Source organism: Halichoerus grypus, chromosome 4, assembly GCF_964656455.1.
Source record: "Halichoerus grypus chromosome 4, mHalGry1.hap1.1, whole genome shotgun sequence".
Taxonomy (NCBI): domain Eukaryota; kingdom Metazoa; phylum Chordata; class Mammalia; order Carnivora; family Phocidae; genus Halichoerus; species Halichoerus grypus.
In genome coordinates, this window is record NC_135715.1 from 68,943,256 (window position 1) to 68,966,096 (window position 22,841).

Genomic DNA, 22,841 nt, shown 5'->3' on the forward strand with positions numbered 1-22,841 from the left:
ACATTTGCATTCAAGTTTTTGTGTGAATGTATATTTTCACTTCTCTTGGATATATCCCTAGAAACGTGGAATTGCTGGATTACATAGCAATTCTAGATTTAACCCCTGAGGAACTGTCAAACTGTTTTCCAAAGTTGTTATGCCATTTTATATTCCCACCAGCAGTGTACGAGGGTTCCAATTTCTCTACATCCTTACCCACACTTGCTATTATCTGTCTTTTTGATCATAGCCATTTTAGTGGGTATGAACTAGTACAGCCTATATGCCTAATCCCTCTATCTAAGCTCTTCATTGACAAAGAACCTCACTAAACCTAGGTCACAGCAGTATTAAAGAAAGTTTTATAAATTCTAATAGAGCCACATGTTCTGCAAAATCCACATTAGCAACAATTCTTTTGTTAGTACATAATGAGAAACACTGCATAATTGACACCTAAACCATATGTACGGTTTGGTTGATTTTTAAAAAACTGATTCTCTTTTATAGTAGGAATAGAAAGTTTTCTGCATTATTTAAAGTTCTGATGCCTATGAATGTTAACATAGCCACCTCAATGCTATCAATTATAAAAAGCAAAAAAATCAGCGATCAACATGTAGCTGATGAGTCAAAAAGAGAAAAAAGCCAACCAGTAAGACATTCCACTATACACCCTACTTCAAAGGTGATAGGAAAGTTTAAAAGTGAAATTATCTGGCTGCAACTCTATTATTTGGTTACAAAGCACGTTATGCATTACTGAGGAAAAAGTAGGACTTTCTCCACATTGTCAAGTGAATGGGCTTTCACATTCCAAGTCAGTCATTCTGATGAAGGGAGCTGTTCAGGTTGATAGCCCTTTGGTTCTCCTGCCCAAGATATTACCTACCTGCATAAACTGAAGAGAAGCCTCGAAGTCCTCCACTGGATACATCTTAATTCGAAAGAACTTCATCCCCATTATCAAGCTGATAATGCTCTGAACAACATACGGGCTCTGCTCTTTGTGCCGTAATTCCTTGAGTTCTGCCATAAATTTCTTCTTTACAGCAGGGAATCTAAGAAGAGAACATGAGTGGTTTATCAAATAATGGGTATGAAAGTGACTATAATGGAGGCCTCCAGCATCTAGGAGTAACAGGGCACAGTGACAGGAGTCCTTTGAATCAGTTGAAGTACATGGCTGTCATTTTGTAAGGATTTCCTATTGGGGATTTGGTAAAGAGTACAATCTTCTCCTTTCTTCTCTTATTCTATAAGATGCTCAGCATTTCCTTCAGTCAGGGAGAAGATTCAGGGTTATTTAGACCCTCTCAAAATGGCCTCGCTGTTAAACTGAGCATGACAAAAAGCTCCATTTCCTCAGGCTGGGCAATTTCCAACATATTTGCAGACCCCAAGGGCCTAAAGTATCTCTAACTGTAAGCATCTGAGCAATAGCACAGGCCTGCTATCTCTGACAATGACAGCAAATCATGCCAAGAAATCATCCTAATACATTTCCAGAGTTTTCTATTGTTGTTTCTTTTATACTTTTAGGTTAATAATCATTGAAAAAAATACTTTTAGGTTGTAAGAAAATCCAATGATGAAAGAATTCAAATCAAATCTAAAAGATGAATAAACTTTTTCTACACACACGAGATGTTACAACTAAAAAGACACAGTCTGCAAGGAACTTAAGGCGTCTGTATTGCCTAACAGTAAAATATTAATAACTAATAGTATTAATTACTACAACATTATCATATAGGATTATAAAAAAGAATAGATCCTAAGAGGTTGGAAAATAGTAGCAGATCTGCAAAGTACCCAAGGTAGAGAAACATACACATAAAAGTTATCCCAACTATTTCTGAAATGGCTGGTTAAAAGAAAAAGGAAAGCATTCTAAAATTCATTGTGTTTTGCTTCCTGAGATGATTAGCCTGAGGTTCTAGAGATGTGAAAAGGTCATTTAGGAGCAAGGCATGATTAAAGAGGGCTATTATGATCATAAAAGTTAAAGGCCAACTAACAGAATCCTGGAAGGTTGAAACGACTCTTGACAGCTCAAGGTAGAAACCTGAGGACAAATAAAGTAGGTGGTAAACATGAAGCTATTGTTTCACCAGAAGGCAGTACAAGAGGGCCATGATTGGTAAGTTGGTGTCAGAGACGTGGCGACAGCTGGTCCTTTTCTCGTTCTTGGCTCCGGTGCAGGAGGGTACGTGGTGCTCGTTTGGGAATAATTGGTTAAAACTATATTTTTCTAAACCAATTTACAGATTTTTCTTCTTGTCTGCTACATATATTTCACAATAAAAGAGGTTTTTAAGAAGGCAATGGAAGAGAAAATATAAAATCCAAATTCCAATGTCATCTTAAACTACTTCTTACAGAGTAGGAAATAATGTGATGCCGAGGACGGAGACGATGACAGCTATAAGCAGACATCCAGCACCTACGATATGCCAAGCAAAGTTCAGTGAACCTTGCATTTTATCGTCACGATCATGTAATCCTCACAACTTGAGCAGAGGACTATTATCATACCCTTTTTACAGAAAAGGAACTTGAGGCTGAGACTTCTTAATCTGATAAAGTCGCACAGCTGGTAGGTGGCAGAGCCAGAATTTCAAGCCAAATGTCTGGCTCTAGAGTCCCTATGCTTAATCTCTGTGCCATGTTTTGTCTGGACCAGTGGTTCTCAAAGTCCCCCAGATCAGCAGCAGCAGCCCTGCTTGGGAACTTATGCAAAACACTCCTTATTGGCCCACGCCACACCTACCAAATAAGAAACGCTGGGGCTGAGTTCGAGGACTCTTGTTTAACAAGCCCCAGAGGTGATTCTGCTGTGCTCAAGGTTATGAAGCACTGGTCTGGACTAGGAATAACGATAAGGTATATTTGTAAGGTGGTTTATATTTTCTGCACATTATACTCTTACATTTTTACCTTCGCAACAATCCACTGAGTCAGGCAGTGAACGCATTTCCATTTTACAAATGAAGAAACAGATGTGGAAGATCAACATGATAAAGAAGACTCAAACCCAGGTCTTCTGACACAAATTCCAGGAATTTCCACTGTACTCCAGCTGCCTTACATTGTCATGAACTACGAAATACAGTCACTGCCTTAAGAACAGTGTACAGTTTGGGAAGATAAAGCAATGTAGAATTGACCATGAACCATGCAAATAAAAATAATAATAATAAATAAGATTATAATCATTAATTTATAAATAATCATTATGATCATTATTTATAAAATTAATTATTATGATTAACTATTATTTATATTATTGAATATTATTTATAAGATTAATTATTATATAATAATATATAGTAATAATATAATAACATAATTTAATAATAATATAATAATTATTATTTGTGAGGTGTGTTGGCTAGTGCCCGACCCTTTGCTGGGATCTCACTGATCCTTCCGGGAGATGGAATGGTCAGGCCAGATCACTTTCTCATATTTCACATTGCCTTTTATGAGAATAATACACTTAAAGAGTCTCCAGGGCATAGGAGAATGAAAGGGCTCTTCCCAGCTGGATAATTAGTGGAGATTTCTGGGGATTTGAGTTGGGGCAAAGGCTGAGTCTTTAGGCAGAGATGATAAAGGGTGGGAGGCAGAGATGGTGTGCAAAGCAATGGGAACGACACTTTTAATCAAGGTTATAAAAATTTATTAATTCTCAACTGGATTTTTAAAAATTATATTTTTATTCAAGTTATTCCCAAACACTAAAAAAACTTACCAAGGATTTTAATTTTGAAATGTGAAAGCTTAAAAGGAAAAAGTAATCTTACAGGTTAGAGTTATATTGTCTTAAAGACTGTATGATACTTAGGAAAGTTTGTTTTCTATCCCTAATCCATGACTAAAACAAGGAACAGTAGGAGAGGGCAGGTTACTTGTATAACTTACTAGTTCAACATTCTCACGAGTGGGTGGCTGACAGTCTATTTATTTTTCATGGAAGAATAAATATGGCTATCTTTTACTTTTAAAAGTCCCAGATGACATAAACATACTATTTTAGCATTAAAAAAAAATCCCAAAATCTACTTGCACTTAAAATCTATTTTTCCATAAAATAATTTTAGGGAAAAATTAATTCATTTTCAGTGACTGTGCCTTTAGTGTTTTGTGCTGTCTTTAGTAAATACAGTAACTAAATGATTGCTCAGTCTTTGGTATACTAGAACATCCATATAAAAATAAACTGCTTTGAAATGTTGAGTACATATTATAAAAGTGAGAGTTTAAGAATATATACATTATGATTATATCACATAAAGAGAAAGTAATTTTGAAATCTATGTATCTTAGAGGCCATTATCACTATTTAAATAAATATACCAGATTTTAACCAAAAAAAATCTTACCTTAAAAAAAGTCAAACTTTAACTTAACTGACTTTCAAAACATCAACACTTTGGGTAAACATCACTAAATAGCAAAATCTTTTTCCCTTAATGATAGGAATTAAGTGCATTATCATTGGTAAGATCAAAAACAGTGATTTTGCTAAAACTTAAAGACTAATACTAAGCATTAATAACTAAAGTCATAATGGAGAAAATATTTCATATGCATTACCACTGGGAGCTAGATGTAAAGTCTAAAATTAGAAATGTTATATTACTCAAGTTTAGCACCCTGTACTAGATAAGCATACGTCCTTTTTTTCCCCCCCTGAGAAAAAAGGAAACAGTACTTTTTTAAGGCAATGACAAGTAATGTTTCTGGCATACTCACGGAAAGGAAGCGATGTGATAATTTGGATTATGACACCAGTTTAAGATTGTACTATCTATTAATAAAGGTTATCTATACATTGACTGGTTGAGAATATATCATTATGATCACTATACACTACTGTAGTTACTATAAGAAGCCACTGACCAAGGGGTTCTCTTATGAATGGAAAGTATTGGAGCATTGTCCAAATTGAGACATTTCATATACCCGACTATTGCCGAATTGGGACAAATACTGACATCATGGAAATTAAAACAAGCCATGGTTGGCAAGAAAACACTGGCTTGGCGGATCATATAAATCTGACCTAATATGGAAATTCCTATAACCTTAGAATGTGGCTTAGTTATGACATTGTTTTTCAGTTCATTCACAACCAACTCAAAATCACTATTGCTAAGGAAGCTCATTCTACAGTAACCAATATTGTTATGCATAGTTCACAAAAACTAAGAAAAACACAAAAAGCCATTTTTGGCAAATTAAATTTTCCAAATGATAGTATAAGAGAATTGGGCTGGGATAATTACAGAAGGAATTACACAGGAATATGTTGAGATTTTCAGGGTTTGACACAAATGAGCCAAATACATATCAATAACTCATTTTTCTGATCTTTTCTAGGAACGGGGTTGATACATGTGAATCAACCTGCTAGGTAATTAAAGCTTCTCCCTTTAAAATGCCAATACTTTTTATCATTCAATTACAATAAAAAGAGATGTATTGGGCTTTTTTTTCTTGATGACTCATGAACCACAATTATGACAATGGGCTGCAATAAAAGTCAGTATATAATCTCATGCAAAATGGCCCAGATAACACTATTGTTTAGTTCTCAACTATATATAGTTGAGATGAATAGATAAACCAGGTTTAATAAGTCACACCGAAGAATTTTGGGGGTCTGTTTCCTGAGTTCTTGTCTCTGTTTTCACTAGGTAAGGTTGCTGAGTAAGTACTTTTTTACAAAATTTTGTTTTTTTATAAACTGGGCATTTCCATGCTATTAAGTTAGGAAGTTCCATCTCTTGGAGATAAAAATCTCCTTCTGAGGACCACTGTTGCTTTATTAAGCTCACCTCTTGGCCTGGATTCATATTTTGTCTCTGGCTCATTTTACTTAACCTTGGCATTCAGGATTTTGCCTGATTTGCCTCAGGGTTGAATAAGATGAAGATGGGTGAATAAGGTGTGACATCACTTTTGGAAGAAGTATATTATTGCTAATAGTCTAACACCACTTTGTTCTATCCTGCTAAGTAGTGTTATGGGGCCAGATAAATTTAGCAATGAGAATTTTCCTCTGACTTGTTTCCATGACAGAGTCTGGGACATTTTTAGCTCAGCTGAATTAAGTAAGGTCTATAGTAGAGGGACATTCTAGAATGGAATTTTCCCATTCACAGATGATATATATCGTAACTACCCACTCATGGAATATAGAAAACAAAACTTCTAAAACTGGTAAACTTCTTTGGAATATTTGGGCAGAGAGAAAAGTAATTTGGTTAGTCCATTTCTTTCTTTGATGCAGTAGTCTGGAACTCATGGACTCCTGGTAGGACCTGGCCCAACTGCCAGGTAAAAAAGACTATGGAGAAAACAACTGAAAACAGACATGGTACTTGCTTTGAGGGAGCTTTTAGTCAGTTTCAGAGACATGGTACCCATCGCAAAAAGGAGCCTAGCTCTCTGCTAGCTCACACACAGCCCCTTCCTGAGAGCGGGGCTGGGCTGCAGTAGAAAAGGCACTCAAGTTCTTATGGTAAAGGACTGAGTTCACTTACTTAGCTTGCGCCAACACGCCAATGACTTCCGCATACAGGTCTGCCACAATGTGCATATTGCCAGTGTTAGGACCAAGGTACCTAAATAAGATATGATTAGACAAGTGAGGGGTCCCCCATCATCTAAAAAGAGCACACTTGTTTTAGATTTAAGTACCCCACTTCTTCAAAATTCTAAAGAGAAAAATTACTTTACCCTTCTTTGTACTTAAAGTGCTTGAAAGCCAAGTTAATAACGTCATGTATTAGACTGTCTATTACAGGATGAAGTGGAATCTGAAAAGAAAAAAAAAGATGGCTTTTAACTTGGAAGGGAATATTAAGGGTCAAATCAGTAACAGTACTTCTGGTAACTATATATGGCCTTTAGCAATCCATAAACATAATTCACATGACCCAGTATTTGAAATTCATGAACAATTTAAAACTTAGATTTTAAAAACATAAGTAGCTTTCAGATAAATCTTATCTAAAAGGAACATTAAATTACTGACCTACCTGTTTCAAAACTTCTATTAATACTAAAGAAAAAATAAAATCAATGGCGAGGTCCCGTCTTTCCATTAAATAATCTCGCTGTTGTTCATCACTGTAAAATTTAAAATATTCACATTCAGTGGCATTGAAGATATTCTCGGAGTGATACAATTCACCAAACATCAAGGGCTCATTCTCAATGGACTGCAAACCAATTCTGCTATTATGAGATTACAGTGGTAAATATATGCTAACACTTACTATCAGTGAGTGAGGTGTAGGGAACTCACATAGGAACAGAATATCTGACTTCAAATTTCAACTTTTCAGCCACGTCAACTTGAGTAGCTACTTGTGAATCTACAACCTCATTCAATGGACTTTCTTTATTTTTATAAAGATTTTATTTATTTATTTGAGAGAGAGAGATGAGAGAGAGAGAGATCACAAGCAGGGGGAGGGGCAGAGGGAGAAGCAGGCTCCCCACTAAGCAGGGAGCCTGAGGCAGGGCTCGATCCCAGGACCGTGGGATCATGACCTGACCTGAAGGCAGATGCTTAACAAACTGAGTCACCCAGGACTTTCTGGAATTCTATCATCTGTGGAATGGATACAGACCCAGCGCAGGGTTGCCATACTGGAGGTGGTTATTGAGAAGCTCCTGTGAAAGAAGCTACACAATGTAGGAAACAATAAGGACAGAATATGGTTATCAGCTACAGGAGGATTACGGAGGGTGGAGAGAGGTTAGGAATCACTTTTCTTTTTTTGTTTCCATGCCTCTTTCCTCTTGACCTTCTGTCCCTTGAGATTTATGAACGAAGAAGTGAAGGGGCAGTAGGACAGAGAATGGTTATAAAGCAGGTGGAAGAAGAGGTAGGAAGAGGCAAAGTGGAGTCATTTGAACTCACTCAAAAGTTAGGGAGCAGAATTGGCACTGTCAGAAGGACAGAAATGTCAGTCCACCCCCACCCCCATCCCCACTCCCAACCCCCGGTGCTGCCTACCTAACATAGTAACTGAGGGCTAATTTGGAATTGAACCAAGAAAGACAAATGACGTGATTGCAGAGACCCCAGCACAGAACTATGGCTAAGAGCATTGGCTTTGGTATGGAACAGTCCTGGGTTAAAATGATGCCTCTTCTATTTACCAGTAATTGCTCCATCTACAAAATGGGAATAATAATAGTAATTACAGAAAGGTCTGCTTGAGTATTAAATTAGACAAAGTGTGTAATATATTTAGCATGGTCTCCTGGCACGGAACTGCTCAATACTTGCATATTAAGGAAAAGCCATAGAGAAAGGATGACCAGATTTGGGTTTGTCATGCAGGTCTGTTTAAAATAAATCAAGAATATTATAAATAGGGAATGTTCTTCCCTTCAGTCAATGGGAATGAGAAGAAAGGACGGTGATATTTAAGATCTAAAAAAGAACTTCTGAAGAAGCTCTGTAACCTGGAGCAAGTCAAATGAAGGCTGGTGAATCACAGAACGGGTTAACAAGGGAGGCTGCAGCTGTAACTCTCAAGGAGAAATGTATGGACAGGGTAGGAACTCATTCACTCAGGATCACTGTGAATGGTCCTGCGGAGAGGAAGAGCACTGGCCCAAACCATCTATCTGAAGTCCTTCAGGACCCACTAGACCTGGAAAGAGCTTCTGCCAGCTGGAGGAGAATTGCATGAAAAAAGAGAACATTCAAGAGTCTGACCTGGAGATTATATCATGGAATAAGTATATAAGAAGTTTGAAGACCGAAAGGAAGGAGAGCTTTCAAAGATGGCCAGCAGCAGTAGACAGAAAATTGTTGTGTTGGATGGCCAACAAGGATCTTTAAAAGGGGCCAGAGGACCTTGAGAAAGTAGCAGTTCTTGGCAGGGAAAAAAAAAACTTTAAACCCCGATTCTATTTAATAAGTCAATTTATGCTTTCAAATAAAAGTAAGACCTATACTTTTCCAATAATGAATTCAACTTTATTGCTGGTTTGAGGTCTAACTGCCAGGAGCCGGCAGCATTTGACAAATTTATTTGGCAGTCAAAATGTTGATGTTATACTAATCTTAGAAATTGTAACCCTAGTACACATCTATCACATTTGACTGTTTTCGGTTGCTTATGCTTCTCTCTAAAGTTCCTCTTTTCTTTTTTTCTAGTAACAGAAACTCGCATTATTATCTACATCATGCTCTAGACACCCTCATTCTTTTGGCTTTCTCCCAAACACACATTCTTATTTTGAACTCCCAAATGTTAATTAAATGCTTCTGAGTTGAATTTCACTGTCCTGATGCCATGTTTGATCTTGACAATTACTCTCATCTCCTAAAAACAATCAGTAACCTGATTTTTAAAATATTATTTTCCAATCCATAAAGAAATAAATTCATGAGAAGAAAATAATTCATGAAAATAAATTGTTTTAGTAACTACATTCTGACAAAACAGAGAAACAAAACTAAGACTCAATTAATTTAACTCACTAAAACGGCCCCATTCCTCACCCCCCAGGAAAAGTTTAATATCTGTTTATAAACTAACATGTAATATGGGAAGAATAATAAAATGATACCACTAATTAATTAATTAATTTTTAAAAAAAGATTTTATTTATTTATTTGAGAGAGAACACACAAACGGGGGGAGCAGCAGAGGGAGAAGGATAAGCAGACTCCCCAGTGAGCATGAAGCCAGACATGGGCTCAATCCCAGGGCCCTGGGATCACGACCTGAGCCAAAGTCAGACACTTAACCGACTGAGCCACCCAGGCACCCCTAACACCATTAATTTAGTAATTACACAGTCTGAACCATTTTCAGACACAGAATTAAGATTTTACCTTTAAAATTTGATACATCAAAAAATATGTGTAAGAAGAGACTGCTAATTAGTGTGGGGTTTCTTTTTGGAGAGCTGAACTATTCTGGAATTAGTAGTGATGACTGCACAACCTTGTGAATATACTAAAAACAGAACTACACAGTTTAAAAGAATGAATTTTGCCATGTGTACATTATATTGCAATAAAAAGTTCCCTCTCTTCAACTAAAAAAAAATGATTCAATACGAAAAAGTTATTCATTTCTCTCCCAAACAAGATGATAAATAAATGACTGAATCTTGCATAAACTCGAGCATATTATAAAATGAAATTACAAGTTTGGATGAAATGTAATTCATTTCATGACATTGAGAAGTGGATATTTTAAAAAAAAGTATTAGAAGTGTCAAGAAAAATGAGAGATAAATCACAAGAAGTAGTTAATATCTGATTTTCTGAATGATTCATTTCCATTTATTCTCTTTAAAAATGCATAATCAATTCATACAGAGAAGTCTGTTTTAAAATAATTTTTAAAAGGTAAATATAGCACACTTTCTTATATTTACTTATATTTCAAACATATGAATTACATATATTTACATAAATGTTTGGGGGATGCACATTCATTTGACAGTACAAGAATCTTAAATTTCACGGTTGCTACAGTGTTTCTATAGCAGCAAGTCCCACTTTTCAAATCCATAAGAGAAGGGGAGCACATAATAAACAAACAAAATTCTCAGCTGCAAGGGAAGTTGGAGATGGTGTAATCTGACTTCCCTGTTTTGCTTGTGAAGAGACTAAAGTAGAGAGAGGTGGTGAGTTGCCCAAAGTCCCAGGGCTAATTTGTGGCAGCTCCAGGCCTACTGCTGATGTCCCACCCTGCCTCCTCCCCACCTGGGCACCCTGGGCACTCAAGGTTACTAGCAGGGACGAGGCGGCATCATGCAGGGCCTGCAACAGCCCTTCTGCTTTTAGGGTATACACTGGAAGAGACCGGGCTCAGGAAAGAAGCAGACACAAGGGTAACTCAGGGCCCTTTACACCTGCCCCATCAATGTCAAAATAAGGCTGAATATGTCTTTTCAACCTGTGACAGGTGGCCATGACTAGTACTCCCACTGCTAGACAGCCCCTCTCCCCCTGCCCCCTGCAGCACCTGCTAGGTATCCATGTACAGACAGGCAGATTTAGATGATGCATAAATTCCATTTTGATTTATGTTTCTGGAAGGAAGGAAGGAAGGAAGGAAGGAAGGAAGGAAGGAAGGAAGGAAGGAAGGGAGAACCTCATAATTCCTACACAAAAGAAATGTACCTTTTTGATTTATTGCTTGTTCTTGGCCTGTATTCATGTGATTCATCCTCAATGCCATTTTGTCTTTTATACCAGTCAAATAATGTACGCAGAATGGAAGGCAGGCAGTATTCAGAAAGGGAGCTCATTGAGTTGATGACCTACAGAGAAAAACAGGTGATAAAAAGGCTTTGGTGGCCCTGCCAATTACTGAGAAACTTTTCATTTAACAAATAACTCCAAGCTATATTCACCATAAAACCTTATTTATCACATCTTTCCTTTAATAATCTTTATTAGTACATTCCCAAGGGCCCAAATCTCTTAATGTTGACAGATGTTCCTTATATTATAATTTTATGGTTCAAGAAAGTTAATTACTTTGACTTCCTTTCATTCTAGAAATCAGATGTTAATTGCATACAGGTTATTCATGGACTGCAGAGAAATTATCTTCCCATACTCTCCAAGAAGTATAGTGCCTTGTACTCCTTAAGTCTCAAAAATGCTTGTTTAAATAAATATTTTAATTAACACAATTACATTAGTCGCTTAAGTGAAATAAAAAAATCTAGCTCCCAAACAAATAACCTAAGTGGTAATACAATGTATGGGTTTCTGCCAATAATCACTCATCCACTCATCTGAGTTATGACCCAAATTAGACTCAAGACATGAGCCAGGAGCAATAATTTCCTATGTATCACCTTAAAGGCAAACTACTGCTCTCTTTTTCAAACAACAAACATATCTTTGATAGAGAGTTATTTTAATTTCCTTATCTGGAAAGATTTGTGATCTTTCATTAATTATCACGAGAAAAGGAACCTCAATTGATATCTCTTACCATGTGCAAAAATTAATTTAAAAAATCATACTATAAAAACTTAAAGCTATGAAACTTCTGAAGAAAACACAGGAGAAAATCTTTGTGACTCTGGGCTAACCAAGGATTTCTTAGGTAACACACCAGGAGCAAACTCCATGACAATTTGATCCTGAACGTCATCAAAATTAAAAGCTTCTGTTCTGGGGATGATTCAATCAATCAAGGATGGTTCGCTATTCACAAATCAATCAACGTGATACACCACATTAACCAAATGAAGGATACAAAGTCATACAATCATCTCAATAGATCATACTCAATGGTGAAAAACTGAGAGCTTTTCCTTTAAAATCAGGAACAATACAAGGATGTCCACTGTTACCACTTTTATTCAACATAGTACTGCATGTCCTAGGCACAGCAATCAGACAAGAAAAAGAAATAAAAGGCATCCAAATTGGTAAGAAAGAAGTAAAACTGTCACTATTTGCAGATGACACGATACTATACACATATATATAAAAGTTATATATACATATAATATATATATATTATATGTATATAAAACTCTAAAGACTGCCAAAAAACTATTAGAAGCAATAAACGAATTCAGTAAAGTCACAGGATACAAAATTAATACACAGAAATCTGTTGCATTTCTATACACTAATAACAAAGTAGCAGAAAGAGAAATTATGAAAACAATTCCATTTACAATTGCACCAAACAGAATAAAATGCCTAGGAATCAGTTTAACCAAGACCTGAACTCTGATATCTATTAAGACATTGACAGAAGAAACTGAAGAAGACACAAAGGAAAGATATTTCATCTTCATGGATTGGAAGAATTAATATTGTTACAACGTCCATACTACCCAAACCAATCTACAGATTGAAGGCAATTCTTATCAAAATACCAACAGCATTTTTCACAGAACTAGAATAAATAATACTCAAATTTATATGGAACCTTAAAAGACCCTGAATGGTCAGAGCAATCTTGAAAAAGAAGAACAAAACTGGAGGTATCACAATCCCAGATGTGAAGATATACTACAAAGCTCTATGTAGTACTGGCATAAAAACAGACACATAAGATCAATGAAACAGAATAGGGAGCTCAGAAATAAACCCACGCATATATGGTCAATTAATCAATGACAAAGGAGGCAAGAATACAAAACGGGAAAAGACAGTCTCCTCAATAAATGGTGTTGATGTTGGGAAAACTGGAAAGTTACACACAAAAGAATGAAACTGGACCAGTTTCTTATACTTTCTCACACAAAAATAAACTCAAATTAGATGAAAGACACCTAAATGTGAGACAGAAAACCATAAACCTCCTAGAAGAAAACATAGGCAGTAACTTCTCTAACATCAGCCGTGGCAACATTTTTCTAGATATATCTCCTCAGGCAAGGGAAACAAAAGCAAAACTAAACTAGTGGGACTAAACCAAAATAAATAGCTTTTGCATAATGAAGGACACCATCAACAAAACGAGAAGGCAACCTACTGAATAGCAGAAGATATTTGCAAGTGACATATCTGATAAGGAGTTAATATCCAAAATATATTAAAAAAACTTAATACAACTCAACACCAAAAACTCCCCCCAAAAATCCAATTAAAAATGGACAGAGGACTTAAGCCAACTTTTTTTTCCCAAAGAAGACAAAGAGATGGCAAACAGACATATGAAAAGATGCTCAATATCACTAATTATCAAGGAAATGCAAATCAAAACCAATATAATAAATATAATATAATATAATATAATATAATATAATATAATATAATATATACCTTCTTTGTGTCAGAATGGCTAGAATCAAAAAGACAAGAAGTAACAAGTGTTGGTGAGGATGTGTCCAAAAGGGACCCACATGCACTGTTGGTAGGTAAGATACTGTCAAGAAACTGATGAAAAGACAGGCTGTAGACCCAGAGAAAATACTGGCAAACACCCCTCTGATAAAGGCTTTATAAACAGAACATGTAAACCTACAACGAGATACATTTTCACCACCTCATTTACAAACACAAATTCACAAAATTTCTTACAAGCAAATTATAACCCCCAGTGCCGATGAGACAGTGATTAAATAGGCATGTTCAAACACTACTGATAGATGAAAAAAATTGGCATAACCTATCTGGAAGGAAATTTGGAAATGCAGATCAAGAACCTAATAAAAGGCATTCTCAGTAAGCCCATTCTTAGGAATTTAACTCAAATACATAATTAGAGGTGAGTAAGAATGTTCAGGACAACATTACATATTATACAAAAAAATGGGAACACCCTAAATGTCCAGCTATGTGTAAATGCCTTAATACAATGTGGAATAATGTGATGTAGATTATCTCTGAAACCATTAAAAGTCACATTTCAAAAATATTTAATAATCATAAATGTTTATATAATGTTAAGTGGAAGAAGAATTTAAAAATCATTTAACTGGTAAGATTCCAACTCGGTGCAGACCCTACGGTAAGTATGCATATACAGAAAACACAACTTGGAGGAGATATACCGACATACTGAGGGTACACATGGAAATCAGGAGGCCTCAGGACAGAGATCACTACAGGGAGAGGTAGGTGGGAGGTAAAGAGACATGTTTTACCTGGGCCTTTTATAGAAAGGGTAGAAATGAGAGATTAAGAGTCAAGAAAAAAGCTAAGCAAAGACTCAAAGGCAGGAAGCCTATGGTGATGGAGGTGCAAAATAATTGTTTGTTCATAATAATTACAGTGATTAATTTAATGAAGGTTTTGAGTGAACTGAGAGAAGAAATATTTGCCTGGTGTAGGGACTTTGGTATACTAGAGTAAAGAAAAATACTGTTGAAAATTTTAAGCTGAAACTAAATCATAGCAAGTATTTAATGCTAGTCTGAAGAATTTTAGTTTTCTTCTCTAGAAAATGGGAAGCCCCTAAAGATTTCTGAATAGGAAAATAAGCCCGTAGACATGTTGAGGAGGTTTAATTCAGCAGTGATGTGTAGGATGGACCAAAAGGGTCTGCCAACAGGGGTGGTTAGGAGCGTGCGCACGCGCGCACACACACACACTCTCACTCTCTCTCTCTCTCTCTCGAACTGAATGAGGTTATTGCAACAGTTCCAGGCACACAGTGATCACGGCTTGAGCTGGGAGGTGGCAGAAGAAATGGAAAACCTTAGTTAACTTAAAATGTTTCTGTAGTTAAGCAGGAGAGGCTTAACTTCTTTTTATAAAGGAACTAGAGCAAGGAGAGCTCAAGTGCTTCGTGTCAATGGGACTTTCCACTGTCAGCTTTAAAAGCAGCTCTAAGATTGAACGGGACAATTATGTGTTCTTCCTCAGATTCTCTTTCTTGAGAGCCTTATTTCTTGCTCTCTCTTACGATTATGGTTATAAGTACATACACAAAATTGTACATTATCTTTAGCTATGGTTTAATATCAGTTTTCAGAAATAAATAGGCTATTGCAGTCTGCCTGCCCTGTGAACATAATCACCAGTTTTTTTAAATTGAAAAATATCTATTTTTTTAAAAACAGCCCTCCCCCCCACACACTGTAATATTCACAGCCACAACATATTTTCCCTTTGTTCCTGTGGATATAACAGTGGGAAATTTGGGGAGGAAAGCAAATTATGGCATGTCATGGGGGTAATTTACAAGTTCTCTCTAAAGTTACCCCAGCACAAGAAAGGGTACTTCCAATCACCACCATCTCATCTAATATTTTGAACTGGGAAATGAAGGGGGTTCCTCCCAGAGGGGGAAAAAAAAATCAGAATTCAGAGTTCCTCACCACAGGTTAATACTGCCTTAATTATCGCATATGTAATAAAATCCCCAACCATCTACTATTGTATTTCAGTAATTTAAAAATACTTGTGTAAGTCTGGACGAGACTAAAGGAGACATGATGACTAAATATAAGGTGGTATCCTAGACAGTATCCTGGAACAGAAAAGAGCTATTCAGGAAAAAGAAATAAAATGCAAATACAGAATTCAGTTACTAATAATGTACCAACGTTGGTTTCTTAGTTGTGACAAATATACATGGTAAGGAAAGGTGTTAATAAAGGAAACCGGGTGTGGGGAACCTGATAAGTGTCTGTACTATCTTTACACCTTTTCTGTAACTATTTACAAATAAAAAGTTTAATTAAAAAACACTTGTGTGGGATATTTACATGCTTCTGTTATTTACTACAGACCCATAAATGTGATATAAACCTATGTTTACCCCCTAATTATCTCTGGGTAGAGCACACAATGTTTAGTTACTTACACTTACTTAGGTGTAACCCACGTGCTCCATAGAGAACGTCAATAGTATTCTTTAAAGCTCAGCCATAATAATTTTTTCTACCCATTAAAGTCATCTCAAAGCCATTCTTGGTATTATATCTACTGGACATACTTTCCATGGCAAATATACTGAGACCATCTTAGAAGAGATGAAAGGTCAGGATGGGGTGGATGTGTTTTTTCCATCTCTCAGTTATAGCCCTTTTGAGTCCAGGCTTTCAGGAAGGAAGGGTGGAATTTGCAAAGACCTGGCCCTCAAAGCTCAGGAAGGGAGGAAGGTCTAGCTGGCTTCTTGGTTACTCAACTCCTTCATTTACGGGAAGCAGAGCCAATGGTGAGATGAATTCTAGCTCTGTGCTGCTGTTGAAAGGGGGCAGGCCCATTTACAAAGATGTTCTTGTTGCATTTAAATGATCATATTCTTCCATCATAGATGAGCTAGGTACTGTGCAGCTTGAGGAGATGAAGTGCACAGAATCACATAACCATTTCATACTGGTGTTTTCTTTTTGGGGGGATAGAGGGGGATACTAAATGTACTTTGCAAATGTTTCTTGATGTTTATTTTGGCATTTTATGTATAAATAGGCTAAAAGAGACTGTCCATTATGCTGTAGGTAAGACATTAATTCTTCATAAGCATTTTATTATACTTGCTGAATGCAAAGAAGGAAACTTTACATAAATATTTGAATAATTACTCAGTGGAGTCACTTCATATCTTATAGTAATAAGGCTGACTTGTCCTGAGTGGTGCATTTCGTGAATAAATTTTAAACCAACTTCACTGATAGTTTAATTTCTCAAACTAGTTCAGATGGCCAAGTACCTGGGGGTCAGGGTACACAGTCTATGTAATACCACAAAATGCTGATTTATTACAGTAATTCAAGTGCAATTTTTTTTACTTGATCATATATCATACTAGTGCCAGATAATCTAGCATTCAATCAGTGGTGACAGATACCAAAGGATTAAGAATAATTTTTTACAAAAACTTAAAATTATATAAATCTATATATTAAATCTATTTTTCCTGCAAATTAGGAAAAGATCTGTATTATTTGATTTTAATATCTTAGTTCATTTTATAGAACACACTGTTCCACTGGAGAATAATTGAAGAAACACTGAATAACACTAATATGAATCCAATGCCAGTTAATTTGGTTTTACTCTTGACTGCTTATATTTTTCATTTATATATTTTAAATAGATTTTGACTGAACTGTAGCATTAGAATCAGTGTTGAAGCACTAGAATTTCATCTGCTTCCTTTCCAGAAAAATTATTGCTACCCAAGATGGTAAAAAGTTATTTTCGCTCTATTAGAGAGGTATGGATTTATTTTACCATGTGTTTCCTATTTATAGATGGTGTTTTTAACATATTAAGAAACTGAGGTGCTACAAAAGTATGTAAATATTTAACATCTAGAGGAAAACCCCAGTTATTTAGAATGCCTGAGCAAAGTATCTGGAATTTATAGAGATGACATTAGTAAAGAATATGTCACACTGAATTGCAAATAAGCTGCAACTTAAATAATGTTCTCAGAACCCCCTATGTGATGACTGATTCTTCACAAGCCACGTTTTCAAAATTTCATTAGTGCATTGGGAAGATCAGATGGTCCTGAGTTCAAGTTACAGCTCTGTCCTTTATTGGCTGTGTGAGCTTGGGCATGTCCACTTCTCTGAGGCTCTGTGTTTCCAGCTGTAAAACGGGACCGAAGAATATTTACCTCGCTGGGTTTTTTCTGAAGAGTAAATGAGATACTATAAAGTGCGGGGCACATAACAGACCTTTAAAAATGTCTATTTCTATTTTCCTCTTCCATTTCTAAATACTGAAACTGAAGCCCAGACATAAAAAATTTTGACTCTGAGAGGATCATAGGCTAAGTTAATGACAGAACAAATGATAGAAATTATTGACGGAATTTTACTTATCAGAGCTGATATTGTAAAAAAAAAGAAAAAGAAGGAAAGAAAAGAAAAGAAAGGAAAAGAAAAAGAGAAAGACCCACCTAGCTCTCATCCAAGCACAAAGATACCAGGGCCTCCATTATAACCCTGGTAGCTTGGTTTGTGTTCCCACACTTTTCTGGCTCCAGCAGATGCAAACACAGGGCCTTGCAAAGGCTTCCTTGTTGAGGGGTCTGAGCAACGCCTGTCCTACATTAGTGCCATAAGAGAAAGGTAGGGAGCACCGGGCTCCCTGGGTTTGCTGCAGGGAACAGCTCACTCTGGGAAAGGACACTATCCTGGAACCAGAATCGATAGGTAGAATAAAACCACTTATTGTGAGCCCAACTTAAACACACATCAGTCTCTCAGGAATCGCAACCACCTGAAAACACTGAGCCCGAATGTAAATAAAGAATGGACACAACCGTTGGCAGAAAGGCACAGTGCTAAGCTCTTGTATTTCATTCAGCATGAGAGGGTTCCACAAAACACACAAGGGCCTCATTGGATTCTGCTCTCCCATCCCTCATCTGAGGACACACCCTTCTTCTGGCCAAACTCTCAATCAGCCAAGCATTGGTGATGTCTCCTCTTCCTGCCTCACTTCTTCTCTGACACCCGATTTCTGCTCTTGCCGCACTACAGGTAACCTTTATATAAAACATCAGAAAGGGCAAACCCACTGGCCAACCAACAGGACTTTGTGGTCATTCCCCCTCAAGTCTCCTGAGCAAATGACACTCTTTCTCAGGTTCTCCTTGAAACGCTTTCCTCCTCAGGATTCGGTGATGCTGCCCATCTTAACCTAGACTCTCTCTCATCTCCCATATGGTTACTTACACAGTGCTGAAGCACAGTAAGACAATTCGCCTGTGCAAGTAAGGATTTGGAGTCTAGTCCTGGTTGTTCTGGCACCAGCTCCTTTGGGGAGTAATCATACTTTACTACACCAAGAGGAAATAACTTCCCCTTACTGTATGTGACTGTTTTCAGAGACAAAGTTGGAGCAATACTTCAAATAGAAAACAGCATGCAGCATACAAACGCTGGTGTCATGTGACTTACTGCATGTTTAGGTCATTATTAGATAGAAGCAAAAGTCTAAAACCAAGGGCAGACAAACTTGACAAGAAAGCACATGCAAAAAAAGCAAGAAAGCACATGTAGCTGGAAGGTATATGAAATGATAATGATTTGGTGATTCTTTTATTTTACAGCCACAATTTTCATCTCTGTGTGTAAATGTATCGAGTGAGTATCAGTACCTCCTCCATCAGGTGAGGCTTACTGTGGAGTACTGTTTTTCCCTGTTTAAAATGGGTTAACGCGGTATTTCAGCTGCATCTGGTCCCCATTTACCCATGTCCATGCTCATCACAGGTTAGCTACTATTGCACCCGAGAATCCAAAATAAAATGCCTTGCACTTTATATTTAAAAAGGATATCTGTAAACTTTGATAACAGAGGAAAGTCACTTGAAGTTAAAACGGGGAGCTCACCATGGCCTCCATTCATAGGACTCCCCCCACAACAGACCACAGATAGGAAGCTCATCACCAGTACCACGATTGTGTTCTGTCTGGTACACTGCTTTTCCATTGAAGTGTTACAGCCAGTCATAATCAGCCAGCATAACCTAGCATAAATGCTTAAACTATTTAATATTAATCTATCGACTATGAAACTGCATTCTACATGTCAACAAATAGCATCGCAGCCAAAGGCTTTCTCAAAGCTGGTTTCCAGTGAGCAACTAACTGCTGATCTCTCATTCCTCTGTGAGGGTCTCTGCCCAGCTGCCATAATGGCCCATCCCTGCCCTGCAAAGCTGCATCTTCTTCTGAGGCTTCTTCCAATTTTTTTGGCCACCATTTCTTTTCTGGGCATCCTTCTGTGGATCCTACTTCCTGATCCTAAACTCTGCTTCCCTAGGATATTCTCCACGCATTTGCTCTGGTCTCTAATCCTTCGGTGTCTGTTGAGTGACCCCATAAATGAATGAGCCCCGGTTATTTCTCCTCAGATATCTTATCCTCCCTGAAAATTCAATACGTGTAAAATGATTTATAACCTCTCATTAAGCCCAGCGTTTCTCTGTTGGAAGCACTTCTTATCCATCAGAGAGAGTTCAGACTTCATGGTGTCCTTGGGCCCCCGTGTGCCTGTCCCGCTTCAGCCCCAGTCACTCCTCCGTACTCTGCTCCTCACACCGCAACTTCTTTGTCCACGCAGACCCTTCTGCCTGGCATGATCCAACCCATTTCCTCTGGATAACAGATGTCTTTAAAATGCCACTGGGCCCTGACTGCTTCTGTGACATAGCTGTCCACCTTCCGGGCATCATTAACTGCTCCCTTGCCCGAGTTCCCAAAGCACTTGAAATGGACCTTGGGTATAGCATTCATGCTGCGCTGTTACTTGTTGGGATCTGCCTTGTTCCTGGGATTGAGAATTCCCTGAGGGCAGGAACTCTATCTTACTGTTTTTATAACCCCAGAACCTTGCACAGGTCCTAGTATGCTTGGCCACTCAGTATTTGTTGAATTGAATAGAAATGGTTCCAAACCATGGTTGAAAACCATAGTTACTTTTTGTTTCTCCTTCTCTCAACCAATATTGATTCTTCTTATACAATTTTACATAAGATTGTTCTTTCTAGTTCCATTGTCTCCGTTTTAGTTTGGATCCTTTCAGTCTCAAATCTTTATCAACACCCAAACTCCCCAAATGCCTCCACACTTCAAGGATCTCTTCATTCACGAACCCTGCTACCTCGGGGTTGACACTAAGTTGCTACTTTGATCAAATTGATCCTGGTATGTCTGAGATAAAGCTCCCCCCAATGCCATAAAGTCTCCCACAGTCTGATCCTTTCCTACCTGGTCTCTTCCCTAACACTCCCAGCCAATAGGAAAATTTTGTGTCTCAGTAGAAAACTATGCATCGCTCAGAGCTCACCTCTCTAGGGGTTATCTAATTTGAGTCTGTGGAAGCTATCCACCTTTTAATGCCTTTGAGCTATTTTAAAATTGTGCATATGATAGACTACTGATAGCAATGCCAAGGATTCTTGTCTACAGACAGAAAAAAACACTGTGCCCAGTGAAGGTTCAATTGACTTCACTCTCCCACTGTTGGAAAAAGCCAGTTTTGCCTCTGATTGTGCATTCATTTCAAAGTTCCTGACTTATAAATGGGTCCATTTTGGGTTTCTCTTCTGAACTGGTTATAACTTCCTCATTAAACATGAGTTTTTATCTCTCACCTGTGTTCATTTTATATTTCTATGAGAGTCAAAATGTCGCCTCTTTTTGAATATTATCTTTTAACAATACACATCTTCTGTCTCAACTAACAGACCCATTCATCAGTCCCCAAAGATAACTTAAAATGTCATTTTTTCTGTTCAGGGCCTTTGCACATTTCCTATCCTCTTTACCATCAACACCCAGTAAAATCCCATCGCTTCTATTGTTTCAGGCACCTGATAAACTATGTCCTCTTCTAGAAAGATTTCTCTAGCCATCAGGCCCTGAAGTGTATGTCTTCTGTTCCCTGAAATTTCACAATGTTTACTGTTGCACCATCCATGTGGCATTTCTGACACACGCGGGCCCCTGTCAGAGCTATTTGTGCACTGCCTTAAACTCTTCCAGGTCTGAAGCTCCTGGAATGCAGGGACCACATCCTTCCATCTCTGTCCCATACAGAGCTTTGTGTGTATGTACAGGTAAACACACACACACACACTTTTTTTTTCCCCACACACACTTTTTTTTTCACACACACACACACACACTTTTGATAAATGTTTGCTAAAATAAAGAACTTTACCACTAGGACAATTTTTCATTCATTCTACTCGAAGCCCTGACAGGTAATTTAGGTATTTAAAATAAATTGGTGGCAGTATACATTTCCGAAATGCTGCTGGCAATCTCTTCCACCTTTATTAAGTCTCATTACTAGTATGACTTTCTCACTAGCAGGGACTGAAACCATCGCTGGCTCCCTAGTACAGGGCAAAGCTTGCTGTCCTGGGGCTCACATGATACTTGGTCCTTCCACAGTGAGCTTACTTACTAGCCTGAGGTTATAATTTGATCATATTTCTTCTTTGTCTCACCCATAATTGGGGGGCCCCCCAGTGCAGGCACCATGTTTCCTTCATCTTTATTTCCACCAGCTAGCATAATGCTTGTTACATGGTTGCCACATAGCAGGTGCTGTATAAAAATGGGTCAAGTTCATGAATTCATGAAATTTGTAAAAAGTGAAATTCTGGGAATAAGGGTATAAATTCCAAGCTCTCCAATGTGTAAAGCAGTTACTAGTATGATTTTTCTTCCACTAATACTGAACTTAAAAAAAGCAATCTGTTTAGACACCTTGTCATTTATGAAACAAAAGGACTTTTTCCCCAGGTTTAACCTATACAGGGTTAGATTGTAATTAGATTAAATTAAGAGATATGAAGCCAATAGTTATATATAAAGCATATAAAAGGAAACGTAAGAAAACATAAGCTTTAACCCCTAAATATATATATCTTAAAATTCAAACTGTAAAACTGACAAATTCT

The 22,841-nt window shown here is 37.3% G+C and overlaps 1 protein-coding gene across 15 annotated transcripts in view; it reads right to left on the reverse strand.

Annotated features, from left to right (window-relative positions):
• Nucleotides 1-22,841, reverse strand: part of FRY (FRY microtubule binding protein) — a 425,755-nt gene that overhangs the window by 155,863 nt on the left and 247,051 nt on the right. For all 15 annotated transcript variants that reach the window (XM_078070487.1, XM_078070483.1, XM_078070485.1 and 12 more), the window contains 5 exons: nt 11,162-11,301; nt 7,035-7,125; nt 6,733-6,812; nt 6,537-6,617; nt 875-1,043 (listed from right to left, as the gene is read on the reverse strand). In XM_078070487.1, the coding sequence (XP_077926613.1) occupies nt 875-1,043; nt 6,537-6,617; nt 6,733-6,812; nt 7,035-7,125; nt 11,162-11,301 (561 nt within the window). The remainder of the gene's footprint in view (nt 1-874; nt 1,044-6,536; nt 6,618-6,732; nt 6,813-7,034; nt 7,126-11,161; nt 11,302-22,841) is intronic.